Below are 26,041 nucleotides of genomic sequence, written 5' to 3' on the forward strand. Positions count from 1 at the left end.
GGCAGTGGAAAGGGAAGAAGAGAGAATGTATACGGACTAACATTTGGTCAACTGTGCCATTTCCATCACAGTCCCGAAGAAATACACGGAAAGGGTTACTTTCCCACCCTATTCAGAGCTGTACAAAGGTCAACGTGCTGCCCTGCATCTGGACTTGTCTTTTTAACAGGTGTCATGCTTGAAGTGCAGATCCAATAAAATCTAGCCCAACATCAGTTCTAAATACGCTCTCGCATTCCCAGCATTAATAAAATTTGTGGGTATTATTTATTTAAAAAATATGCTTATAATATATAATTTTAAAGGCACCCCATGTAGCACATAATGGGACACTGCAAATTGGTTATATAATAAGTAAGTAGAAGAAAGAACAATATAAACAGTGGTTTGCAGCCTTGACCCTATGGTGTTTCCTGCCACAATGAAAGTAAAAACACATGTTCCCTGACAACCATCAAGCCCTTTGTCACTGCTGTTGGACATTTTGCTGCCTTAGGGCTTGTCTACATGCAAAGCTACATTGGTTTAGCTGGGTTTAATTTGCTGCAAAGGGCTCTGTGAATTCTTATTTTGACTTAAATCAGACTTACTTCAGTTTAGCTCAACAAATTAAAGGTCAGATAAAGCTTGAGTAACTCTGCTGATTAGGACAATCATGGTTCTAATCAATTGCTTACAATTATAGTGCTGCCTGCACTGGCAAACCCTTGCTTTCTAGTAGCTTATCTTGACGAAGTTTTGCCCGATTTGTCAGACTGTTTTAATTGACTTAAATTGTGCCTGAATGGTCCTTAGGATCTGGTGTCACATGAGTTAATGTAACCTAATGCTTTCTGCTGCTGAATGCAATATATATATATAAGTTCACTGGGACAAATATTAAATCTAATGGGAAGTGCTGGTTATTCTTTTTTTTTTTTTTTTTTAATATTGTATTCAAACACAGGCAGTTCTCAGCACAGAGATGAAGGCAGAAGGGGCTGTCTCTGTCCTGTGTGGGCACAGGGCATTCCAAACCAAACAAGTGCTACACACACATGCTGAGAGACACCCAGGGTTTCCTTAATTCTAAGCCTGCAAGAACAACTTTGCCTTGGTCTTCCTGGGTGAAGTGCTTGGCAAGAATACTTAAGGCTGTTGCACAAAGACAGGGAAACTTATCTGCTTAGGGAAATGCAATGGAAATGAAGAATTAAATGAATGGAAAACCAGCCATCATTATTCCAAAGAAGAGTGTCCACAGAAGGAGTTATACTGGTATAGTAATAGTAGGACAATTATAACACTGTAATAACAACAGTACATTTCCTGAGCCTTGTTATGGAGAACCAGAGCTTGACTTACATTTTAGAAAGGCTTGTCAGCATCCTCACTACCAAGGAAATGCTCCAAGTACTTCCTCTACAGAGAAAAAGGTAACAGCAGAGGAATAATTTTGCTGTTTTCTGTAATTAGTTTTAGGCCAAGGCAAGTCGGGCAAACCTAGGGTGAATTTCACCTAATTGTTCCAACATTGTCATGAGCTATCTGTCACAGAAAGCAAATTAATTACTATTTCTATTTTTGTTGGGCAGAAAGGCTCTGCTAGGTCACCCCACCACCTGAAGCCTCAGTTATGCTAAATGCAGCACAGCCATATTGCCAGCACAAACATCAGATTTGTGTTTAGAATGACTGGGCGCTGTTATGGCTTAATTAACAATATATGCCACACACTGAACACGTAAAGCAAAAACTTACTTCCAAATGACAGTAAGGGTTGCTTTGTTGGGTTATTTTAAATGTCAAGAGGAAGTCTAGCTTGTATTTCACAAGACAATCAAAAAACACTAAAGTGCTAAAATTTTATGAGGGCATGCCCCTCATTTTATCTTCCAAAGACAACCTGTCTTTCTCCTTGTAGTTAAATTAACAGAATTAGATACACAAAAGATGAATGTTACATACATGTTGGGGCCTACCAACCTCTGTTAGCTTGCCCACTGGGGTGAACTGCGACACAGTTTATTTCAATTAGGAAGCTGAACAGGAAAGAGCTCTGCTCTTTCCACAAGCAGCCGCAGCTCTTTGAACCTCTTCCCTCACCGCCCTCCTTAAGCAAGAGAGACCTTTACGCAACTGCGAGGAAATCAGTTGGTTACACCGAGATACAACCCTTGACACCGTGAGGCCTTTTCTGGTATGCCCTCAGCCCTCACCTCCACCCGCTTCATACCTGCGACTCCTGCATGCCCCCTGCCCTGCCTTCATCACGGAGGCCACTAAAGGCACTTTTAACCCTTATTTCACACAGAGACGCTGCAGCACCGGTGGGAACAGGAGGGAGACGCTGAAGCACCGGTGGGAACAGGAGGCCCCCGGCCACAGCCAGGCAGGCAGCAGGGCCTAGCACAGGCCTCCGGACTCTCGCCCCCTTTGTGTCTCCAGGACCTGACGGGAGCCAGCCCGCCCGCCACCCCCCCCCCCCCCCCCCCCCCGACCCCTCTTCGCCAAGGCCACCCCGCTCCCCCCAAAGCGCTGACAGCGCCCGGCACCCAAACCCTGCACCGCAGCTCCCCTGCCCCGTCCTTTAACCCGCACCCCACACGGCCGCCTCCGAGGGGGGATTTAAACCAGAACCCGGAAGCCGGGGCGGCCGGCGCGGGGCACGCCGGGATTTGTAGTCCCGCCTCCCCCGCCGGCGCCCCTCCGCCGGCCACGGGGGAAACCACGAGCCCCGTGAGCCTTTGCGGCCGCCACCGCCCCGGCAACGCAGGCGCAGTGGTGGGGCTTGGTTTTTGAATCCGCGGCGTTGTTATTGACGCCATATTGCTGGTGTGGGAGTCGCGGAGGGAAGCGCCGCCGCCGCCGCCGCTCGGGCCCCGCCGCCATCGCTCGTCATCGGCGGCCCCGCACCGGGTAGCCGGGCCCGGCCCCGCGCCCTTCGGCCCAGCTCCCGCCCCGCCACCGGCCGCGGGCGGAATTGGCCCGGCCAGGACAGGGCAGGGCGAGGCGGCGAGAGCGGGGATCCAGCCGGAGGCGCTGGGGGGGCCGGGGCCGCTCCCCAGAGAGAGGCCGACAGGGAGGCGGCGGAGGCCCTGACGCAGCTGCCCCCTCCTTTCCCTGCCGCCCTCCCTTCCCTCCCCCCCCAGCCCGCCCCAGACAGCGGGGAAGGCGCCTCTGGGCAGGGCCGGCTGCTGCCACCGCCGCCGCCGCCTCCCCTGCCCCTCGCTCCGAGCCCCCTTCCTCCGCCCCGCCGCCGCCCCGCGCCATGGCTTGCGGCGCCACTTTGAAAAGGACTCTGGATTTCGACCCGCTGCTGAGCCCGGCGTCCCCGAAGCGGAGGCGATGTGCGCCATTGTCAGCCCCGGCCTCGGCCGCCGCCTCCTCCTCCTCCTTCGCCGCCGCCTCCCCGCAGAAATACCTGCGCATGGAGCCCTCGCCCTTCGGAGAGGTGTCGTCCCGGCTCACCACAGGTGAGGGAGGCGGCCCCGCTCTGCCCGGCAGCCCCCCGGGGAGGAGGAGGGGGGGGTGGTGATGGGTGTGGGGCGGTGGCTGGGGGGGGGACCTCGGCGGGGAAGGGGGGCGGCGGCGGGTACGCGGGGCAGGGGGCCGAGAAGGCGACCGGGGGGGGGGGGGGGGGGGAAGAGGAGGAAGAAGAGGGGAGCGTTGGGGTGGGTCCCGCGTCCCCCTCCAGCCATTTTCTGTCGGGCTGTGTGGCTGGCAGCGGCGGGGGCCGGGGCGATCCCTGATCGGCTTGGCACCGCCGCGGCGGAGACACAATAGAAATGGCCGTTTGCAGCAGGAGAGGGGGAGGAGGGACGGGGAGGAAGGAGGGGGGGGGGCGGGTTGAGGCGATGCGGGAGGGTGGCCATAGGAAAGGGGTCGGGGGCGGGGGGGGGGGGGGTAAGACTGGAGAAAGGGATCTGAGCGGGGGAAGATTTTGGGAGCGGTGGGGGGTTGTTGGTGGGGGAGGCTTGATCCGGTGCCGAGGAAAGCGGGAGGCCGGCTTTCCTCGCATCGGGGACGACGGGCATGGAGGAATTCCCCCCCCCCCCCCCTCTTTTCACGGGTGCCTGGATGTGGCAAGGAGAGCCGCAGGGGCGAGTCGAGCTGCGGAAACGCTGTGGGCGGCGGGGGGGTGGGGGGGTGGGGGGGAAGGAGGGTTTGGGGTGACCGTGGTGTCTGTGGGGGGGGGCGGGGCTGGGGTTCGCTCCCAGCCTGTGCCCGGAGCCCCTCACCGCGGGGCCCCCATCGATCCCTCGCAGCCATTATCGGTGGGTCGAGCGTTGCCCGAGCCGCGGCGGCGGCACCTCCTCCCGCTGCTCAGACGTTGGAGGGGGGTTGGGGGGGGGTGGGGGGGGGGGGGCGGGAGGGAGGGCGGGGAGCGCGGCCTGTCATCAATCACCCGCAAAACGCCAGTGGGGAAAAAGCAAAAGCAGATAAAACAAAGGGGTGATTCCGCTTCCAGTCACTTAATGCGTGCCACCGTCCCGGTTGACCCATTCTGTGGCATTCTGAAAGTTTCGTAGGAAAACCGAGCGATGAAAGGGATTGTGTGCAAGGGTGAGAGTTGCCTTTAGGGCAGATAAAATGGAATCGGGCAGTCTCCTTGTCTCAGAGACGTTGGGCGAGAACGAAACCCTTTTACATTCTTAACCTGTGAGAGATGAGTCAACCGGTGGCCCTGAAAGCTTCAGGTCTGCTTGTGTAATTGTTGTCAATTAAAAAAATCAACCGAGTTCGTTTTACCAGCGAGTAGGGAGAGAAGAAAGGAATGAATCTTGGCTGGGCACACAGGATTGATGGGCCCTTGCTACGGTTAGTCTAGTGGGTAGCTTCCAGTAATGCACTTAAGGACGGTTGAGCTCGCAGCCATGAGTTGAGGTATGGATCTGTGTCCTTTGTGTGCAGGAAAAAAGCCCTCTGCAGTTGTTGCAGCTGAATTTCTTCTGCCATTGCATTCGGTACGCCCTTTTATACAAAAGTTGGCCCCGGATTACTGCTGGGTAATACCCAGTAAGTTTGAATGTGTTTTCACATTGCCATCTCCTCCATGTAGGACAGTGCCTTGTTTTGATATTCTTAATTCTGGAACCTGTGCAGTAAAATATATTTTTTAGAGGTTTTAATCGAATAATTAAAAAATTGCTATGGAGGACATATATAGAGGGCATACAAAGCACTTAAACTTGGCATCAGTGCCTTGATATTTTTTTGAACCTCTAGGAAAAGATCTTGAATGAGTCAGCGGTCTGGGATGAGAGTGGTGATGGATGGCACTCCCCGGTACAGTGAAGCATTACATGTACTTCGAGATAGATGCTTAAAATCAGAATTCATTTGATTCTTTTGTAGAAGGTAAATGTTGCTTCATTGCAAGGATTTCTTTTGGCTTGTTTCCCTGGGATTTGCAGAGCCTAGGTTATGAATATTTAATATAAATATTGTCTGGCCAGTAAATGTGTATCACTGAAAGGAGGCAAATCAATAGAATGTTGAGCAGAGATAATCTACAGCATTATTTGGGATAATACCTAAACTCCGGTGTTAAGGATTCTGAAGGTCTTAAAAATTAAAATGTTACTGAAGTTGAACAAATACAGGCCTTATCTTCTCTTGAGAAAATCGGAGGTGCAGGTGGTAATCCATGTGTGAAAAGGTGATTGTGTACTGACAAGGGTGTGTTTTATGTAAACCGTTTGTGTAATGTAATGAAAAGTGAAGGACAGTAAATCAAAATGTCTCTTACAGCACTTGAACGTTCCTGAGCAAAACTTGAAGTGTTTGTAAATTGTGCCCATTTACACAGCTTTTGCTTCAAAGCTCCCTCTATGTTTTCTCTTGTTTTAAGAAGAAAAATCTTTATACAGTGCTAGTGCAAATGTGACTGGTAAGCAGCTTGCTTAGTTTTGAATTTCAGTTGAATTTAGGGGTATTATGACATTGTATATATTTCATTTTGACCATCAGTGAACAAAATAAAATCTTATAATTTTAAAGGGGCCACTTGAAAGATTGTGTGGGATTCATCTCATCTGATTTTATAAATGTACATCTGACCTAATAATTTGTGATTTTCTTGATAGTTGGAAGAAACAGATGGTTTATTCTAGAGCTCTGACATAGGATGTGGCAAAGGGTGCTGTAGAAATATGTATTGCTTTCCATTGACTGTAAAATGAATTAACATGACCGTTTCTGATGTAGATGTTTACATTTGGGTCAGATCAATCTTGCTCTGTGTGTGAAAAGAGCTCCAGTCTGATTTTAAAAGTGTTCCCAATTGGGTCACTGTTTTCTTCAGTTTTTTCATACTGGGAAATTCAGTAACAATAGCCAGAATTCAGTTGACTTCACTTTTGGTTTTCTCAGTATGTTACTGTAATGCTCAGGTTTCCAACACTTAAAAACTGTCTGTCTGAATTTTGTTTAATGAAAATTAATGGTCATATGAAATCAGAGCTCTGGATATAAAACCCGATGCTGATACTTTATTTTAAGTTCACGTTGGAGTGTTTTTCTTCTATCTGATACTCTGCCCTGATAGTGTTTAACTTCACCCAGTGGAGACTATCAGCACCAAGATTTCTTACCACATAGTTAATCATTTAAAAATGAATTATCTGGAAGCAGAATATGGATTGATTGAGGGGGGTGCTGAGAACGAAGAATACAGTGGGGTAGTCAGATGAGAAAACAGCTGTCTTTATGGAGTGGTCATAGACAAATAAACGATATGTCTATTTGAGAGAGGGTAGGCTTATTCAAGATGAAATTTATCTCTCACAAGAGTGTTTTAATATTTTGTGGTTATTTGAACAGCTGTTAGGTCACTTCCAGTTTCTCAGTGAATTTGGCAGCCAAAATGTAATTGTGGCTTTACCGTCTATACTTTCTGTGGAATTGTACTTACTGGCTTGAGCGTACCCTGAGTATATTTGCTAATTTTTGGATACCATTGTTTGCATCGAAAATAACGTTTTTAAAACCACGTTCACTGTAAGTGGTGCAGAACATATCTGCCTGGCATAAGATAGGTTCAATTTTGAAAGAATGGCTCTTAAGAAGTTTTCTACTACATGAATACTACAGATGAGCAGATACACTACAGACGATGTACTTCCATGTACATTCTAGTTATAAATGAGACTGTTCTGTATGATCAGAATAACTTCACGTGGGTCTGGATGCCTGTGCATAATGCCTTGTACGTGCTTTCTTTCCTCTGAAGTCCTAAGGGTGCTGTCCTGTTCCAAAGCTATGCAGTGAGTTCTGGAGAGTGAAAGCAGGAAGCAGTGGAAATATTTTTTCTGTTCTCCGCTGGACATCTTAGAACTGTTATTTGCAGTTTTACCCTGATGAAATATTATATTCTGGATAAAATTACGAATAAACTAGTTGTTTAAATTCAAAAGGAGGTCAGAATTAGAAAGCCTGCATGTCTGGATATTTATACAGTGAGAAATAGAGTCCAAAGAAATTGAGGAGGGGAGGAGGGAGAGATAATGTTGACCTTCGGGATTTAAATCTCTTACTTCATGATACATAGTAACTGAGAAGACAAATTTCCATACTCCTCATCCAAAATCGAAGGTTAACATGCAGCTAGAACTTTGTAGAACCAAAAAGAATGTTGTATTTAAAACCAGTTTATGAAATCACTTAAAAATCCACAGACTTTTGCATTTACACGTGCAGTTTTTCCTCCATCTGAAACATCCATTTATCTCAACACTACCCCAGCAACTAATGTTGCAAAGGAAAAATTGTAGTGGGTGGAGTTACTGAGAACAGTCCTTCAACTCCAGTCGCTGGTTGTAGACCAAGCAGAGATAATGTCAAAAGTTTGACAGAATATGGAAACTATTGAATTTATGCAGTTTTTAGTGATGAGTATGCATAATTGGTATTTGCTGCTCCTAGTGGCACTTGAATGGCAAATGTCTCTAGTTAAAGATGGGAAATGGAGTTGTTGGTAATGAGTCCCTCTCTTATGAAGGACTCTTTACAAACAGAAGGTAGATAATTTTATATTTAATGTATACCATTTGCTGTCACAGAATAGTCTGGGAAAAAAATGGATCTAATACGACTTTTCGAAGCTAATGCAAGAAAATGACATTGGCCTTTCTTATTAGGAGGAACTGTTAGTCTTCCCTATAGGCTGTCCTCCTGTGACCTTTCAAGCAAACTTAACTACTTCTGTCTGAAACTTGGTCACAGTGGCCAAGTACAGGTTTGGCTTTTAAATGAGCAGCTCTGGTGGCTTTAGAATGTGACATATTAGTAGGACTGCATCTCTTTCTGCTTAATTTCTGTTTTAACATTTAGCTGTATATGTATTTATTGTTAAAGTATCTTGGCAACATGCCAGGTTTCTCATTGTGCTCCAGTATTGCAGAAATCATTAGGATTTTAAAAAACCAAAACATTCCCACACCAAAAAAAAAAAAAAAAAAGGCGAAAGCATGTAATGGCTGCATCTGGACTTGATAATTTAATTTATATGAGAAATTTCTATGTAGATGCCTGTGGTGACTATAAATGTTAAATACCCTTGGTTGTAGATGTTATAAAATGTTGAAGCAGTTTTTTGTTTCAGTGGCAAGTCTGATAAATGCAATGTGACATTTTTTTATGTGAAGAGAAAGATCTAATTGCTCTGTCTAACACATTTTGCATTGCTTGATTTATTTTTCATTCCTCAACCCCTTGCTCAGGAGAACTGGGATTTCCTGAAATAACAGATTTTCAGAACGAGCTAATGCATATGTGAGCATCCGGCTTGTTGTGGGAGAACCAGAACCTTCATCAGCCTGAGACCTTGACTAATTGATCTCGTGAGGTGGCCAGCTCTGTGCCACAGAGGCCATTACGAGCTGCTTCTGTCCGTCAGTAGCTTTAGACACTGACTGTGAAGTGTCAGCATGTACCGTTATCAGTGTTGTCACTGGCTTAGAGCATGCTCCTCTGAGGTGAGCATGATTTCCAAAAGTACACATTCAGTTACTGAAGTCTAACAGACCATGCCTAATTAAGAAACATAACTGGAGTGATTGATGTCTGTGACCAAAGCAAGAGAGTAAGAGGAGTATCTGGATTATTTTAATTTCTGTCTGTGCCTGTGGATTCCCTGGTTAAGTAGATATAAAAAGTGAAGAGTACTGTTACCTATTGCTGTGCTGCCCTTGGGGGAAGCTAGCTTCTTAAAATTAACATTGTATGTCAGTAGTCTGGTGGGGAGACCATAACTTAGGAATGTGCTTGCATCAACTAGATGTTGAATAAGGCTGATGGCCTAATGGAAGTGTTACAAATTTGAACTAGAACAGTGAAGAAGTTCTGCTTTAACAGGAGCTGAAATCCCTGAAGATGTATGCAGTTGACATCAGGATAGCATTTGATTGATTCACTTAGAAGAAATCTCAGGCATGGTTCAGGTTTGAGTGCATATATTGAATGGTGACATTGCAAACTGAAACCTGAGCTTCAGATTCCATTTCGGGCCAGGAAAACTGCTACTCTGATTTCAGCCTATTGAGTCACCTTCCTACATGTTTTGCCAAAGTTTCCTTCAGCTAAATGAGAGAAGCCAGGAACTGAGATGAGAGATTGCTAGTTTAAAAATCAAGCCAAAAAAAAAGGGAATAAATCCTTCAGGGGAAACAATCAGCACCTTCATAGTTGATAAGCACGTATTAAAATGGAGAAAATAATTGTTTGCCTTGTTACCTTTTCAAGTTGAACTGCTGTTCCCTTGTACATAATTTCTAGGTAATTACAGGTCAGGATGAAGTAATTAGATGACAGAACTTTGAAAAATAACAACTTGCCTTTTTATCATGAATTAAAAGGAAGTAAGAAGACGACGTCACTCCTTGGAAATGAATATTTGGCTTTATAGTTCATTAGTGTGACAGATCATATTTCAGATTTCAAACTTGAATTCTGATTTGCCCCCTTCATGTTTCATCCTCTCTTCATTGGGCATGAAAGCTGAAACATGAAGCCTTGGTTCCCTGAATCACATCTGAAATTCTGAAAGAAGATTGGCATGAATTCTGTCCTTCATCTTAATGCAGTATTTCATGAACCTATGTACTCAGCTTTATGCTTCTAGTACACTGAGCTCTGGATTAAAAAAAAAAAAAGTGTTTATGCATTTCATTATATTCAGGTGTGTTTGACTGAATCCCCTAGGTCTCGAGTGGTCATGGTGAGACAGTAGCTGTCTTCATTTGTTCTTCATCTTGGCCTTGAACTTGAAGGAGGAGATGGGGGTATATAATACAGTCTTGCATAAGTGACTGGGATTCGTAGTTATCCTGAATTTGACATGTCATTTATGAAGTACTAATTAATTTCAGTGTGTTAGCAGTGTGGCTTTTTCTTGCTACTACCTTAGATTCATCAAGCCTAATTTTTACTTTCAGCACCTCTGCCTGTTCCCTGTTAGCTAACTCTGTGCCTTCAGTATTTCCTTTCCAGTAGGAAACACTAAGCACAGGGGATAAAATGAAATGAAAAAGAAGCTGAGGACAGGCCACAGTGATGTATGTTTGATCATATTAAACTTACTCCTTTTGTCATCTCATAAATGAAATTACGGCCTGACATAAAATGTCTGATTTGAACTTCAGTACCTGCAAGATGGATGCAAGTCTTTATTTAAAGTATCTAATGAATTCTGGTATATATGATCAAGTTCTTACTCCAGTTTTATAGTCTTAAAGAAGCTCACTTAGATTAGGTTTTCTTTAATGAGTACACTTTCAGATTCTAAATTTTTATATATAAAATAATTTGTTAATTAAAATGCATGTCATTGTTGGAAAAGACAATTTGGGCCTCCACATCAAGGAACACATGAAAAAAAGCTGTCCTGTGTTTGACACCAGTTAAATGCACGTTTTAATTCAGTTGTCAGCTGCAGAGAGAATAGTCAGAGCTAATTGGAAGTAAGGGAGGTTAAGAAACTGAACTTGAAAAGGCAGGAAGGTTTTCTGGAAGCGAAACTAGGTTGGAGGATGAGATCTGCTAACTCTAAGCTTTATTTAACTGGGCCAGAGTTTTAAAGGGCTTTACAGTTAGATGTCTACCACATAGGTGGTGTTAAAAAGTTGACTGACTTGCACTGCCTTAATATTTTGTGGCTTCTTTCAAGTGCTGAGATGCTATAAAAACTGTTTTGAATGGAATCTGTTTTTCCATCAAATAAATTTTTGTGGATTTATTAAGCAAAACTGCAAATGCCAAAAGTAACTTGGTACATTTAAACAACTTCTTACTCTCCTAGATTGTTTAAAAACAACAACAAAAAAAGACAAAATAATTCAACTTGGCATTCAGATTTTCATTTGAAATCAGTCATAAATAGTTGCAAGCTTACATTTCACTTCACAGTGAAGTAGTTGTGTTTAAAGTCAAAGATTTTATGCCACTGTATGTTAATAAAAATGTCTGCTCAGTCTTTACTGCTGCAAAAATGTGCCTGCTTAATTTGAAGCGTTACTAGTCTGATCATTCATGTGAGAAGTAATTGAGCAATTTGATGCTATGTTGAACTTGTGTTTCTTGGCTATTAATCTCCATTTGGCCAATGGTGGACATTGGGAAGTATGAGATGAGTCATTCTCACAGTCATCTTGCCTGCTAGCAGCACAGTATGGAGCAGTCTGGTTCTCTGTGCTGAGCAATAGTGCCTTAAATCTCGTAAGTGAGGCTAAATAGAGAAGTACTGCTTACCAAACCAGGTTATGTACGTGCTCAAAAAAATTGAGTCAAGACTTCAGATTTCAGGCTTTTTTTCTCCTGGTGGCTGTTTGCGATGTAGACAGTGTATTGTCATTATTGTCATGTTTAGTCCCCTTCTCCATCCCACTTTGCTTAGTTTTATACCTTTACCTGAAGTTATAGTAATGCAGACTGTCAAAGTGGTTTTGTCAGGACGGGTATCTCCCAGTGTATCTGTCAGTGGTGTTTCTTGAGGTTTCAGAGCAAGATTTGAAGATGCCAAGTTAAAAAGTGTTGCCAAATTAGAAGTAGATTAAATTACTGTAATATCATTGAGACTTATGTGTCCACAATTCGGTATAATTTGGCATAGAATCATGTATCCTTAGTCCACAAATCTTAATTTTCTATCTCAGTTGTTATTGTTTTCTTGAAGTCAGTACCTGATTTCTCCACTTCCCCTCCCTGTTCTCCCTCCACTCCCCACATGTTGCTTTTGCTCCTTCAACTCTGGCTGGTATTTTAACATTTTCTCTGAATTACTCCCTATTTAATTTGCAGGGGTTGTTAGGGCTGGAGGAAACCTGGCTGATAATTGTTGTAACTCTTGCAGTTTTATTCATTGACCAGTCTGTCTAGGTTTTTTTTGTTGGGGTCTTTTTGTTTTGCTTGCTTGTTTTGTTGTTTTTTTGTTTTGCTTTGGTTTTCTTTTTTTTCGTAATGGTTTTGTGGTTAATGTGGTTTGAGAATGTTTCTGTAAAAAGATAATATAAAGGAGAGCTGTAGAGAAGATTTGTATCAAAGTTGTTACACTGGAAATTTGGCTGATGTTTTTACAGTTGATCGGGAATTTGGAAAGTATGCCCGAAGACTGTGTAGTTGTTGTGAAGGATGCACGTGGTCCATTACATTCTTCAGTTAATGTAAATACAGTGCGAATGTTTACAGTCGCATTTTTCATAGTGTTGACATGCTTTAGGACAGATGTTATCTTAGGAGTTAATTTGGTATCCACTCAAAATGACGCAGTATCGCTTTAGCTAGAACAGCATTTGATTTTGAGGAAAAGTATTGTTTTACCACCGTAATGCTGTTGAGTAAAAATGTTGCAGGACCATTCTCTGACTGATGCAGTGTATACGCACGTGACAAATTCTACGTGGAATTCTGTTTAATTTTGGAAGCCTGACTGCATTTTGGTTTAACCTGGTTTATGTATTTCTGTACCACACTGGAGCGTAGCATGTATCTTGTCCTACAAAAAGTATGAATCCTCCAGTCACCCTTGAGTACTTTTTTCCCCCACTTTCTCGTAATTGCCTTCATTTCCCTACTGTGCTTCTTTATTATGTCTTCTGCGTTTGCTGCTGCTTTGAACCAAGTTACTGATCTCCCTTTACAGAGTTGAAAACTGTACAAGCACTGTAGGTATGGGACTGGAAGGGTATAAACTGAAAGGCCTTAATCCATGGAGAAAATGCAAACAAGAAGCTCCTTTGCTGAAAATGCTGGTATTCTTGTTGACTGAAAAGTTTCCTCTCTCTTTAAAAGTTGGAAGCCCCCAGACTGGCTTACGGAATTGAAGAACCACCACAGTAGTTAAATCTCTGAATTGGCAAATGTGTGCTTCTGCTGGTCTAGCATAGACTTCAGCCACTGACTGAATAAACTGGTAGCTGAAGTTACTTGCTTCATGTGGTTGCTTATTAGAAAATGTTCAAATATGGAACCTCAATAACATACTGTTTACAAACCTGAAAATTAGTAAAGAAGTTTTCATGGTACTGTATTGGCAAAATGCTGAACAAAAGTAGGAAGGTACTGAGTGGAGTCTTTTGCAACTCTGACATTGCATGGATTTGCATGTAGCTGAGTTTCAGAAAGCTGTCTGCCAAAAGTCTGGAAGTCTTGGGGGAAGCCGATCTTGTAGGGAGATTTTTGTAAATGCATTTGAGAATTTGAAAGTAAGAATTAACGCAAAGAGAGAGGTTTCGGAAGTCTCTTCTGCAAAGGTCTCCTGTAAAAAATAGAAAATTGCCTTTTTTTTTTTTTTTTTTTCTTCCTTTAATATTTTACATTGCATGGGGATATGCAGTTCTGGGCACTGATGTACCTGAGAGCATTTTGGTACATGGAATTTCAGAGAGAAGACACACAGGATTGATAGTTTTATTGCAAGGGTTACTTTTTTCCTTGTAATTCTACAATGGAGATGAGATTATTAAAATCACTTGCTGTGTTTTATTTGGTACAATCGTTGAACTACATATTACCATACTCCTTTAAAAGATACTATTGATCCATCCACTGTGTTCATTTGGATACATCTGAGGCTGTCAGTGTTGTGGAAGGCTTGTTTCCAATTCTTGGAGATTTTAAGCAGTAGTTGCTTTATGCATGTTTTGTATAAATTGTGTTTTCCTCTCCACTTTGCCTATATGCCAGTAACTGTACAGAAAGGAATGGTATTTCATGTATATGTCCTATTGTGGAGTCTTTTGTTACCCTTAATTGTATGAATGACAAATGCTGTCTGGGGGAGAGAGATGGTTGCAAATTAAATGCTTGAAGAGAAGATGTACAAGTTTTATAGCTTAATTTTTATCCATGTATACTGTGTAATTGATAGTTCCTAAATTTTAACCTTATGCTGTTTATTTTTGCTAGGAGTACTCTGATACCAATACCTGACAACATCTTTGCTAGTGTTACCTTGGTGAAAACAGGCTGGAGTTACCTCTCTTAGTTTCATTGTTTGTGTCTTTGGTAAAACATGGTGGGTTTTGCAGGCTGTGTTTTAAGAGTCTAGCCTTTATCATCTGTTGATTAGCTACAGTGTTTGGTATTTGAGTGGAACTAAAGCTAAGTAAAATGCTGAAATGTAATTGTTATAGGCTTAATTTTTTTTATTGTTTTACTTTTAGAACAAATTCTGTACAACATAAAACAGGAGTATAAACGCATGCAGAAGAGGAGACACTTAGAAAATAGCTTCCAGCAGACAGATCCTTGTTGTTCTACTGATGCACAGCCACATGCATTTCTTCTTACTGGACCAGCTTTGCCAGGTACCCAGAAAATTCTGTGTAATTCTGCTGTGGGTTTTTAGACTCTGCATAAATAATTTCCTCTAGTTACCTGGCGGTTTATGGCACCTTCTTACTACTTACTGTTGCTTTTTATTTTTTCAATACTAGCATTGATCTGGAGGATTGTAGCTTCTCATTTTAAGAATCATTAGGACACAAAGCTTGCACTGTTTTCAAGAGACCATTCTATGTACCCTGCTACTGATACTGTAATAGGCGCTTGCAAAGCAGCAATCTGCACAAATTACTGTGCTGTAATTTTTACATAAAGTAGAAGCTTAAGTTTGTAAATGGCAACTGCTGTGTAAATAATGTTCACAGGGTTTGTGTAACACTCTTGGTATGATATTTTGTTTCCCTTGCATATTGTCCATTGTAGATGTCATCTTCTGAGTGTCCAGTTTTACTTTAATAGTAATTAGAAGTGTTCAAACAGCAGAGAAAGACTTCTCCAAATATTTTGTGAAGTTCCTTTAACGTAAAGATGGGAATAAAAATTATTATAAAAAAGGTTCTGAACTACTTGTACGTGTAAATTGGTATGCCCAAATATTTAATCTTAGGTACTTCATCTGCAGCATCATCACCATTGAAAAAAGAACAGCCCCTGTTTACTCTCAGACAAGTTGGAATGATCTGTGAACGTTTGCTGAAAGAACGTGAAGAGAAAATCCGTGAAGAGTATGAAGAAATTTTGACCACAAAACTTGCAGGTATATTGTAGTTCAAAATAATGTGTTAGGATGAATTCGTAAGCTTAACATTTTTGTGTTATGCTGTATTTTTTTTCTTACTTAATTGATCAAGGAATGAGATTGCATGCAGGACAGAAAAAATGATGTGTAGACTCTTTGATAGTTTTTTTTCCTTTTCTGCTGCCTTGGATAGAAACTGACTCCTGTGTATTACTAATCAATGGAAACAGTGGTTTTATTTCAGATAGAACTTTCTCTTGCTATCATGTCCGAATTGATCATTTCCTCCTCATTTTTTTTTTTTTTTGCCAGAAAGACTTTCTATTCTACTGGCTTAAGAGTTTCTTTGTGAAGGACTTTTTTTTTTTTTTTTTTTTTTTTCCTGCTTGGGAACTGACTTCCTTTTTCTGGAATTTGGCAAGATGACAGTACCTAAGATTTCCCTTTCTCTTCCCAGTACTTACCATTACAGTGCTGCCAGTGGTGTTTGGTATATGCCTGAGTGTCAGTAGTTCAGCTGCATTTCTGATGCTCTGTCTTGAATTGTATTTCACATCATTCAGCTGATATTTTTGGCACCTGATGCCAATTTTCCTTTCCATAAGGATCATGTGAATGTTGGCATTGTAAATATGACCTTTCTTTAGTTGTTGAAGTCCTCAACTTCTAAGCATCTTGCTAGCATTTGAGCACCTAAATACTGGTGCATTCAGAGGTAGGTGCTTTCGCAGTGTGATTCAGCGTCTAATTTAATACTTAGTGTGATGATAATGAACACCCTAGTGCACTCTTTAGCAGCAGACCTGCTTTTGAATACCCATGGCTGTTCTTGCTTCCCACCTGAAAACGCATCAGAATTAAAGTTTGCAGATCTCTTCAGGTGTGGGAATAAAACCTTCTACAGGCATGCCCCTGTAGAAAGTCACCAGACATATGTCAGGCTTGTGGGTTGCCTGTGACAGTATTGTCTCTGCACCTGAGCCTTTGTTCATATTCTGTGCTTGCTGATCTGCCATTGCTATGTAAGAAATTGGTATAGTTTTAAGCCCCTCATATAGTGTATTTACAACTATAACTAGAGCCCTAAATACTTCTGTTGCTTTGGGCCTAATATTCCATTTCTATGTTTTTTTTTAAACCTGCTTCAGGCTGATGAATTGGGAGTCTGTAGATTTTTTTTCTCCTAACTTATGTATGTTAGGAATTGGGTCATTGCTTGCATTCTCTTAAATGCATTTCAGTTAGCAGTGATCATAATAACTATTTGAAGACCAGATATATTTATGTTTGTTCCAGACACTTTCTGAGTACAAACTTGTAGTTCTTTACAAGCAGGAACCCCTCTGGCAAGTTCCTTACATGTGCTCCATCTGTCATCCCCAAAGGGAACATTATCTTTTTTGGTTCTGTTTTGAGGAAGGGAGGAGGATGATTTTTGTTTGGGGGGTTGTGGTTTATAGTGAGATGAGTTAGGTTTGCTTATTCTTACAATGGTGGTCAACAAAAGAGCTATTAGAGAGATTGTGTTACTGCATCCCGTATATCAAACCAATAATACATTCTCAGCATTATATGCTGAAATATAATTTAGAAAGACGGCCAAAAGAGTTTAGAAATTCCATACATAGAAGGCCAGTTATGTTTTTCTGCTGACAGAATGGTTATATCCTTTTCTAAACTTTGTACAGTAAGGTGATACTCATTCTTACAAACTAGTGAAGTCAATGGAAATGTAACTGGAAATTCTGTAATAAATCTCAGTTGAACAGCTTCTTTCAAGTGACTTAACTGAATGTTTGAATCTCAGATATCTTCTTCATTCCTTTCTGAATCATGATTTTCTTGTAAGTAGTTAGATACTGTTTTTTTTCTTCTCCTGTGTTCTTTGTGAGTAGAGTTGCTTTTCATGCAGAGTGAGTGTTTGATAAATGGAAAACTCAGATCACTGTTATGCCCTGATTTCCCCTCCTGCCTCTGTTACCCGAAACTGCTGTGTTAGCATAAACTTGGGTTTGCAAGATCCTTTGCAGATTTTAAAAACAGAGAAAGGAGTATAAGGGGCTAAGTGAAACTTCAGCTTGAAAGGTTTTCTACAGTCTGTTTGTGGAAAAGCAGCTTTTTGTACTAAAGGTCAAGTCGTAGAGTATAGTAATCATACTCGTATCGTATTTGTGTCATTTAGCTACTTTTTGACTTAATAGGTAGGTAGAAAGTATATGATACAGGATGCCAGTGGTGTAAGTATCTTTACAAACGTTCACTTAAGTTTTCAAACAGTTCACTGCAGGTTGCTCTTACCTTTGGATTGCTTAACTTTTGGAATCTGAATGCCACAAGAAAGGGGATTTTTAGTAACTGTGGATTCTATAAATTTCCAAAGCCATAGTTTTAACAAAGATGATGCTACAAAGCAGCTGTGTATGTTGACTTAAATCTTTAAAGAAGAAAGCTTGAAGTTGGTTTCTGGCCTTTAATACATACTTTTAGGAAAAGTTCTAGTTGCTGTTATTTTTGGAAATGGTTTCTGGGCAACAGATCCTTCAATCTGCTCTTTGTGTTATTTTGTTGTTTGGCTAAGATCCTCACATGGCTGCTGAAAAGCCGTCAGTCAGAACTGCAGGGAAGCAGAGGGCCTGCGTGTGGGCAGAGGGGAGCTGGCAGCTGTGACCCTGGGCCCCTTCAGTCAGGATAAATGTCCTTAGATCTTTGAGTCAGGTCCGTACTTTGGGCTGCTGCTGCACTACTTGCTGATTACTGATACCCTGTTTACTTCAAAGGTGAAGCTCATCCCTGCAAGAGGATGGGGACTTTAATGGGGCAAACCTGTGGGACTAGGAACCACTACAAATCTAACTGCATTTTTGGTTGAAGATTGCCTTCTTTGACCTTGCCCTTTTCTCAGAACACCCCACATTGCTGCACATGTATTTTTCCACAAGGGAGGAAGGGGAATGGAGAGGAGCGGCATCTGGTAGATATTACTCTCCTTGTTCAATTTCCTAATTCTGAAAGGTGATATCCTGCTGATGAGTGCAATATTAAAACTGAGTAAACTATTGCGAATGTATTTGTATGTATGTGTGAATAGAAAGAACGACCTTTCTGGGAAATAACAGTGCTTAGTTCAAAGCCAATTTAATATGTTCGATATCTAAATTTCATTTCAGATCACACAGTAGCTGTTCTCATGAAGTCCACAGTCAACTATATGTCTCCTATTGTGGCTACTTTTGTGGTTGGAATTAGTGAAATGTTAGTCACTTAGAATTTCATCCTTTTAGTTTGTCGTTCACTTTTGATTTTCTGGTGGTCACCAGAAATAATTTCTAATCCCGTAGCACGTCCCTTTCCTGTGTTTCTGTGTTTCCATTTTCATTAAATTCATTTTCTTACATCTGGTAGTGATAGGAGCAGAGAGAAGTTATGTTTCCAACCCTAGCACTGACTTTAATGCCATGTTTGCTTAACTACTCTGTCCCCACTATGGATCTGTGAAATGGGCACACCTGATTCCTTCAAAATACAGTGTCTGACGCTTAGCAGGTGTTAGGTATACTGAAGTCTTTGTGTATGTGCAGCATAATTCTCTTTGAGCATATTACTGTCTTTCCCATTACAGAAGTTTGTAACAGAAAGCCTTTTAATTAAGGGGGCATGTGCTGCATTGTTGTTCTTGGGGATGAAAAGGAAATGGCAGCTGTGAACTGTGTGAAGTCACTTAAAACTACTGTTAGTGGATGTGTGTTTAACTTACATGATTTGTATGTATAAAAAAAGCAGCCTTGAGTATTTTTTAGTTTGAGTTAAACTTAATATATTCACACTTCTAATGCTTCATGCTTGCAGAACAATATGACGCATTTGTGAAGTTCACGCATGATCAAATCATGCGACGATATGGAGAACAGCCTGCCAGTTGTGAGTATCTATTTCTTCTGGTTCCTTTAGCAGCATTAAATTACCAAATGTTCAATAATTGAAATGGCCACTGTTCGTTGTTAGCTTCAGCTAGACTCCAAGTTAAAATACTTTAAATTGGTAATAGGGAAGACTGAGGTTGGAAGGCAGATGTGAGAGAAAATGCAGCTTTTGTTTAAAACATCTAGAACTGTCTCCCGTCAGGTGCTGGATTTTTACTTTTGAAGCAGGTTTTGATATTGCTGTAGCAGGTTTGTGATAGAGCTGCTACATTTGTTAACTCCCATCATTAACTCTTTTTTTTTTTTTTTTTTTTTCTTCTCTTTCCAGACGTTTCATGAATCACACTTTCTGCATATGTGGGCTGCCCTATACACCCTGTTTTATTGTTGCAAGCTGTCCCAGTAAAGACTTGCAGCAATGCCATATTTTTTCCCCCTGTGAACACAGGTTATTTCAAGCTTTTGTCAGTGGCAACCACTCTTATGCAGCAACTGGTTTTGGAGTGCTCCCTGATGTCAGTACCACCTGGATGTGGACCTTTGCTACCTGTAATAATACCAGTGGCCTCATTTGCTGTATCATTACAATTTGGCTTCTTATGTTAATAAGTTTGAAAAAGTAAAGGATTAAAGCTGGTGTTCTAGAAGTTGCCCTTCACTGGTTGTGTAAATAAAAATGTAGAATGACACTTCTGACTGAAGTTAGTGTGGTTTTCATAACTGTGCACTACAACAAAGCTGTAATCACAGTTAAGTTAGAATGTAATCCCAGGACAATTTTAAGCAAATAGCCCACAGTACTGCCTGTGAAATAGTGAAGGAGGGCATTTCTGTATTCCATGACTTTTTTGGGGGTTAAGAATGGGTTTATATGATTTCTCATTTTTGTAGTTTTTATTTATTCTATCAGTCTTTAACAAATGTTTATTGCTGCAATTTTTCAGTGTATCATTGTTTTACTGCCCTTGTAGTACTGGAATTTAGTTGGAAGAATAAAACATTTACTTCTAATCTGTTTGTTTTTAATATGCAGGTGGAACTTTTGCTGTGTATGAATAAACTTAAATCTGAGTGTTTAAATGAAAACGTTATTTACTAGCGATAGTGGGTGGGTCAGAATTTTAGATCAGAAGGAGGATGTGGATGAAAATCTCAGGGAATTCTTCAGAGGCGAAGAAATCTTCCTTAGATTGGCTGTATAGTTTCCTGTTGTGGAGGCATGCTTGATACAGAGCTGGCAAGAAACTGTTGATTTAAGTTGCTGCGGCTGACTCAAACAGCTGTGCTTGTCTTCCTTCAGATTCAAATGACACATCAAAGGAAATATGTTCAGAAGATAGAGCAGGCTCTTGCACCACAAGCTGGAACTACGTAGGTATTGGAAGAGCTAAAGGCGTGTAGTCTTTGTGTTCAGGGTCAAGGAGTTTGTTGTTGGATGCATTCAGCTGTTTGCTGGCTGCTGCTGTCTGTGCAATTCGGAGTCTCGGTGTGAATTCCTGAAAAGTTACTACATGGCAAGTCCAGATCTGTGTGCTGTGGGGTAGAAGTATTGTTTACCAAATGACTTGAATTATCTGCTTTGGGGACTTCAAAGCAGTTTCAGAGTAATCCTTTGATTATAAACTGCTGTTTTCTCTAACTTACTGTTGTCTTCTGGTTAAGTGAAAGTCTGTTGTGTAATAGATCTTTTTACGATTTCAAATTAACAGAAGAGTTTTAGTTGAAATGTAATTGAAACTTCAGCTGGTAGATACATGCATTAAGTGGCTCATGCCGATGCTTACGATGTCAGAAAAGCCATGTGATGAGCTCTAGTTCTTGGTGAATTTTACTCACTTTGTGGTCAGATTACATGTTCAGAATTAGGCACATCACCACGGTATCAGAGTATTTTCCGCTCACTTTCCAGAAACCTAACTTACCCAAATATTTGGATTCTTTTTACTGTATTTTCAGAATCTCAGAAATAGGAGATCTCTGCTAGACTCCCCTTTTGGGTCTTCTGTTACCACAGTTAAAACTATTGGGCTGTAATTTCTTGTCTGCCTCAGGGTTCTCAGTCACTCTCCTTCCTGCTCCTCGTTTTCTTGACCTGTTGTTAACTTGCCCGGGGTAGGAAACCCACTGCTTCTAGGTGGACCTCTACACAAATTCCAGCATCCCGATAAATCTGTATCTGCTGTGTTCTAGAGGATCCTTGTTCTGACTCGATAGATATGTGTGTATGCCTAACTGATGGTTAGAGGTAGAATTAAGATACCAGCCATTGTGCTGGTCTCTGTGTCGCAGTTTATCTTTTCCTTTGGGATATTAAGAGTTATTATAAATAAGAAGTGATGTCATGTTAGCACCCGGCCACTCCTGTGCTGCTCCAAATTAATGCATAATAAGCAGTCTTCTGGCAGATTAAATATAATGCCACCATAGGTGCTTATGCATCACAGCTGTGGTATGCTTAATTTGTGCCTGTTTTGAAAATGAGGTTGCATTCTTGGAAATTTTTCATTTTTTAACCTGCTGCTTGTTCTGGCTTGGACTTTAAACTGGCTCCTTTTCCTAATCTTGGTGCCAATATCTGATGTGGTGAATTTCACATGAAAAGCTTGTCCTAACAAGTGACTTATTCTTTAGTAGGAAAATGGTGGGCTGCTTGATTACGGTTGAAAAAAAAGTAGGAAAATTGGGGTGCTGTGAGGGACAGGCTGGTGCTTGAAAACAAACCTGCTTTGGAGAGCCTTTACAGAGGCTTTTAAGTCAAGCAGAAATGTGTAAGATTCAGTAACTATCAGTTCTCAGCACTACATTTTGTGGTGGCCACGTTTAGAGTATTTTTGCAATTTGTATGTAACTGCAGTCTATGCAAAAGCAAAGCAAGCTGTGGACAGTTAATTGCAACTTAACAGTGAAACCAAAGATCTTGGTTAAGCTGTTTTAAGGTAGTGATGTGTAAAATCCTTTTCAAGCAGATCTCAGTTAGTGTATACTTAAAAAGCAGCATGTGCATCCTGACTGTTGATTTTTGTGTCTAGAAGTGAGAGCCTGTAAGATTCAGTGTTTTTCAAGGATAAATGACATTCAAGCAATCTCCTGTGCTGATGCTTGAGATCTGCCTGTGTACTCTTGAAGAGCGAGACTATTAGCATATTCTGGTTGGAAACAGTGTTTTGTAAAAGGTCTCTTCATTCCTGAGTTGGGAATGAGGAAGGATTTAGATCTTTGATTCCACAGTGGGGAGGAAAAAACTGAGGCTGGTAAAGTATTAAGAGTTTATGCTCTTGTTGTGAACAAGTGCTTGTGACCTTTGTATTGGAAGCCATTCTCTGAGATGAAAAATGTGAGGATGAATGTTTGGCTTTACAGGCACCTGGCTTATTTTTATATTTTACTGCTGTTGTAGCTCCAAGATAAAAGAAAAATCAAGTTTGTTTGAAACCAGTAGTGCAGTAGTGTAAAGAGGTGTCAAAGAACAGCATCTGTGGCAGTAGAGAAAAATGGTGAACTATGCAGATGAGTTAATTTACTTTCAGGTCTCACTTTTGGCAGTAGTTTTGTTGGAAAGATGTGGCTACTGGAGAATACAATACAGGTATCAGTTCAGAGGTGAGGCTTTACATTGTTACAGTTTCAGAACTAATACTGTAATACAGCCATTGGCGTTTTTTTCTTTTTTTTTTGGTCCTGCTTGCTTTCAGTGAACATTGCGGACAGAAGGTTTCCTGGAGTATCTGCAGAACATGTTATTACTCTGCAGACAGTTGTAGAAACTTAACGTTTGAAAATTACATACATATTTGCAGCTGAAATTTCTTGTGTATTTCAGCTAAGGTAGGTGAGGGTGAGTTTGGAATATTTACAATAAAAAAATGGTAAAATATAAAATATGAGGAGCCAAATGTAAAATTCATACTGTATTAGACAGATTATCTGCAAACAGCCTGGTGATATTAGACCCCTAGCACCAGGATTATGACACGGTACTTCTATGTGATTTTAGTCAAGTATTTCCCCTTTAACACGTTGCAGTTGTAAGTGCCGAATTAAAGATTTGATCCTGAGAAATTGTAGATGGCATCGCAAACATGTGGCTTTAAGCTTCAGAATGTATGTTAGTGGAAGGGAAGAAACAACCGTTAACTGTTAATTCTTCCGTGTTAAGGCCGTGTTGCCTGCGCATTTGGGGATTAAAAGCCACACGCAGTCGAGGCTTTTTCTTTCCACCAATGTCACCCTCCAGAGGTGTGAGCTGGTGTGGGCTCACCTTGCAGTGGGTGAGGGGCAGGAGGGGAGGCGGCAGGCAGGTGGCAGAGCACAGCTGTGTGGGTTTTGCTGCTCCCTTCCATTTGCCAAGCGTACTTGCAAGATAAATAGGCGAGGATTGGGACAGAGGAGGGCTGTTCAGTGCTCCCCTCCAACTGAAGCTTCTCACTTTCCTCTCTGCTGCCTGAAAGCCTTGCATCTGAAGAGCACTGCCATATAGGTCCTGTGGCTTGGTCTCTGGGGGAACAGTGGAATTTGGCTACCCTCCTGTCTTGGTGGAAGAAAGGAACTTTCACAACCGCTCCACTGAGATCCTAAAAATTCTTGCTCTGAGTTTTCATCGTTACGTTTCCCAAGTTGTATGTTTAGGCAGTACAAAGGCAGATGAGCTGCTTGTCCTCCTCAGCCTCATTGTGATTTGCCTGGCAACGTTTAGAACCGGGCCCTCCCTTAAGTACAGCAGGAAATGTTACTGTGTCTCTGCAATTAGCGCAATTGGGAAATCCATGACTCCTACCCTCTCCGAGGGTATTTAAAACAAGCCTCACCTATCTTACGTACATTCCTGGGTAAATGGCCTGCTAAGTTATAGGTTCTTGTAACAGGACTTCCCCCCTCCCCCAGTACAGATCTGGTTTCTGCGAGTGATTCAATCTTCGGCGCTTCAGGCTAGCATTTTCAGTTTTGAGTAGGCTGAAGTGCCAGTGCAACTAAGTGGGAGCATCTGGATTCTAGTGATGGCTGCACACGTGCACTGAGAGCAGCACTTAAATGCCTCAAATAGAAGGAAAGTCAAGTCTGTAATTCTGTGTCAGCTGAGGAAGTCTGGGAATTTTTTGGAGGTAGATAGTCTTTGGCAATAAATGAAATAATCACCATTCATCTTTTAAGGAGGCTGGGAGGGACAAAGTCTAAATGCCTTTCTGTAACTGCAGCCCTTTCCTAGGTGATAAGACTTGACCTGAAGTCTCCACCCATACTGCTGAAATGCCTGTGTGGCAGCCCTCCCTCCCTCCCTCCCTCCGGAGGGTTTATCAGCACATGGCAGATGTGCGTGCTGCTCTAGAGGGAAACACAGCTTTTCCCAGGGTTGGGAAAGATGGGACGCTGACATCAGCACAACCACATGTCTAAACAAACGATGTCTAAGCAGAGTTGAACCTTAAGGCAGCAAGATCAGCAGTGTAGCTTTTGAGTGCCCAAGAGAAGGAAGGGGGCAGGTTAGGACATCCCTGTGTTACTCTGATACCTGGAATCAGGTGTAGCTTTTCCTTAACAACCAGCTGCTTTGGGGACCAGAACTCCTCCAGCAACCACCATGTTTTTTCCAGAGCTTCAGCACAGCAGTTTATTCCTGGCTTTTATTACAGTATCAGGCACCAGGCAGAGAATAGCAGCTCTTAGGTCTATCCTGACCAAAGCTGAAGCAGCTGTGAGCCATTCCAGGCCTGTTACAGCAAAGGGGACAGCACTGGCAACTCGTACTTCAGGTGTGGGTTTTACTACCTTCCTCCACTGCACGTGAGTGCCATGTTCTTATTTAGTCTGTGCTGACACAAGTTCCCTGACAGCACTAGTTAACTTCAGTAGAAAAAGGGAATTATTGAAGCAGTTTGCCTTTGCTCTTCTTAAAAAGCAAATATCTGTGTGTCTCTTCAAACTTACTGTCCCCTTCTCTTCCTTGTGAAGGAGTTCTCCGGGTGTTGCAACCAGTTTTGGTTTGAAGAACATGCAGCAGAGGCTGAACATGGAAGCTTCTTTGTTTTTTTTTAGCATAGTGGTTTTATTTATTTTTAAATGTGTAGTTCAGGGATCTGGAAGGCATTTTATAATGATGACTCAAATCTTAGGAGCTTATAAGAAGCAAGTTAATAATACTGCTTCATCACTTACATAGCTTACACAGCCAGTGTTGTCCTTTTGGCTTGCCAGCCTGAATTCTATCCATATAGTGTTAAATATCACACATCAAAGAAGATTAAAACTGGCACAACACTACAGTATTTGGAACAAGAGCATTAAGCGAGCACTACATTACACAGAGAGGCTGAGCATTAAAAACCAACATCACTGTTCAGGCCTATCCAGGCACTCGGAATGTATCCATCTCACAACAGCCAGCCATGGTTGACTTCGACACGGTATGCGAAGTTAGCAAGGACTAGCTTGGTGGGAACACAGCCATTGCACAACGTTAGAAAGAACAGGTTTATTAAGATCTTAGTGGCACATTAACATCCTCCCCATGTCAACCTCGCCACGTGGTCGGTTTTCTGCTTGCTAGGCTTGATGAAGCCTAAGAGTTCCAGTTCCGAAACAGCTCGAATGAAACGAGCACTGGACATTTCAGTAAAGGAAAGTGAGT

At 41.9% G+C, this 26,041-nt stretch overlaps 2 protein-coding genes across 10 annotated transcripts in view; one reads left to right on the forward strand and one right to left on the reverse strand.

Moving 5' to 3' along the window:
• Window positions 1–2,764: 2,764 nt before the first annotated feature.
• On the forward strand, window positions 2,765–20,108 carry AKIRIN2 (akirin 2). 4 transcript variants are annotated; one of them, XM_042803255.1, is made up of 5 exons: window positions 2,771–3,455; window positions 14,640–14,783; window positions 15,368–15,517; window positions 19,346–19,417; window positions 19,748–20,108. In XM_042803255.1, exons 1-5 carry the CDS (start codon window positions 3,251–3,253, stop codon window positions 19,756–19,758), a joined length of 582 nt encoding a protein of 193 aa, XP_042659189.1. In that variant the 5' UTR covers window positions 2,771–3,250; the 3' UTR covers window positions 19,759–20,108. The 4 variants fall into 4 exon arrangements, with proteins under 4 accessions (XP_042659190.1, XP_042659188.1, XP_042659189.1 ...); XM_042803257.1 differs by having other exon boundaries at window positions 15,383–15,517; XM_042803256.1 differs by lacking the exons at window positions 19,346–19,417; window positions 19,748–20,108 and adding an exon at window positions 18,277–19,339 and having other exon boundaries at window positions 2,765–3,455; window positions 15,383–15,517.
• A 5,762-nt stretch (window positions 20,109–25,870) lies between these two features.
• The window catches only part of ORC3 (origin recognition complex subunit 3), a 37,589-nt gene continuing 37,418 nt past the window's right edge, over window positions 25,871–26,041 (reverse strand). For all 6 annotated transcript variants that reach the window (XM_042803385.1, XM_042803384.1, XM_033002785.2 and 3 more), the window contains one exon: window positions 25,871–26,013. In XM_042803385.1, coding sequence (XP_042659319.1) covers window positions 25,908–26,013 — 106 coding nt within the window. In that variant the 3' untranslated portion in view covers window positions 25,871–25,907. The remainder of the gene's footprint in view (window positions 26,014–26,041) is intronic.

This window comes from Tyto alba, unplaced genomic scaffold (genome assembly GCF_018691265.1).
Source record: "Tyto alba isolate M040663 unplaced genomic scaffold, T.alba_DEE_v4.0 Super-Scaffold_40, whole genome shotgun sequence".
Taxonomy (NCBI): domain Eukaryota; kingdom Metazoa; phylum Chordata; class Aves; order Strigiformes; family Tytonidae; genus Tyto; species Tyto alba.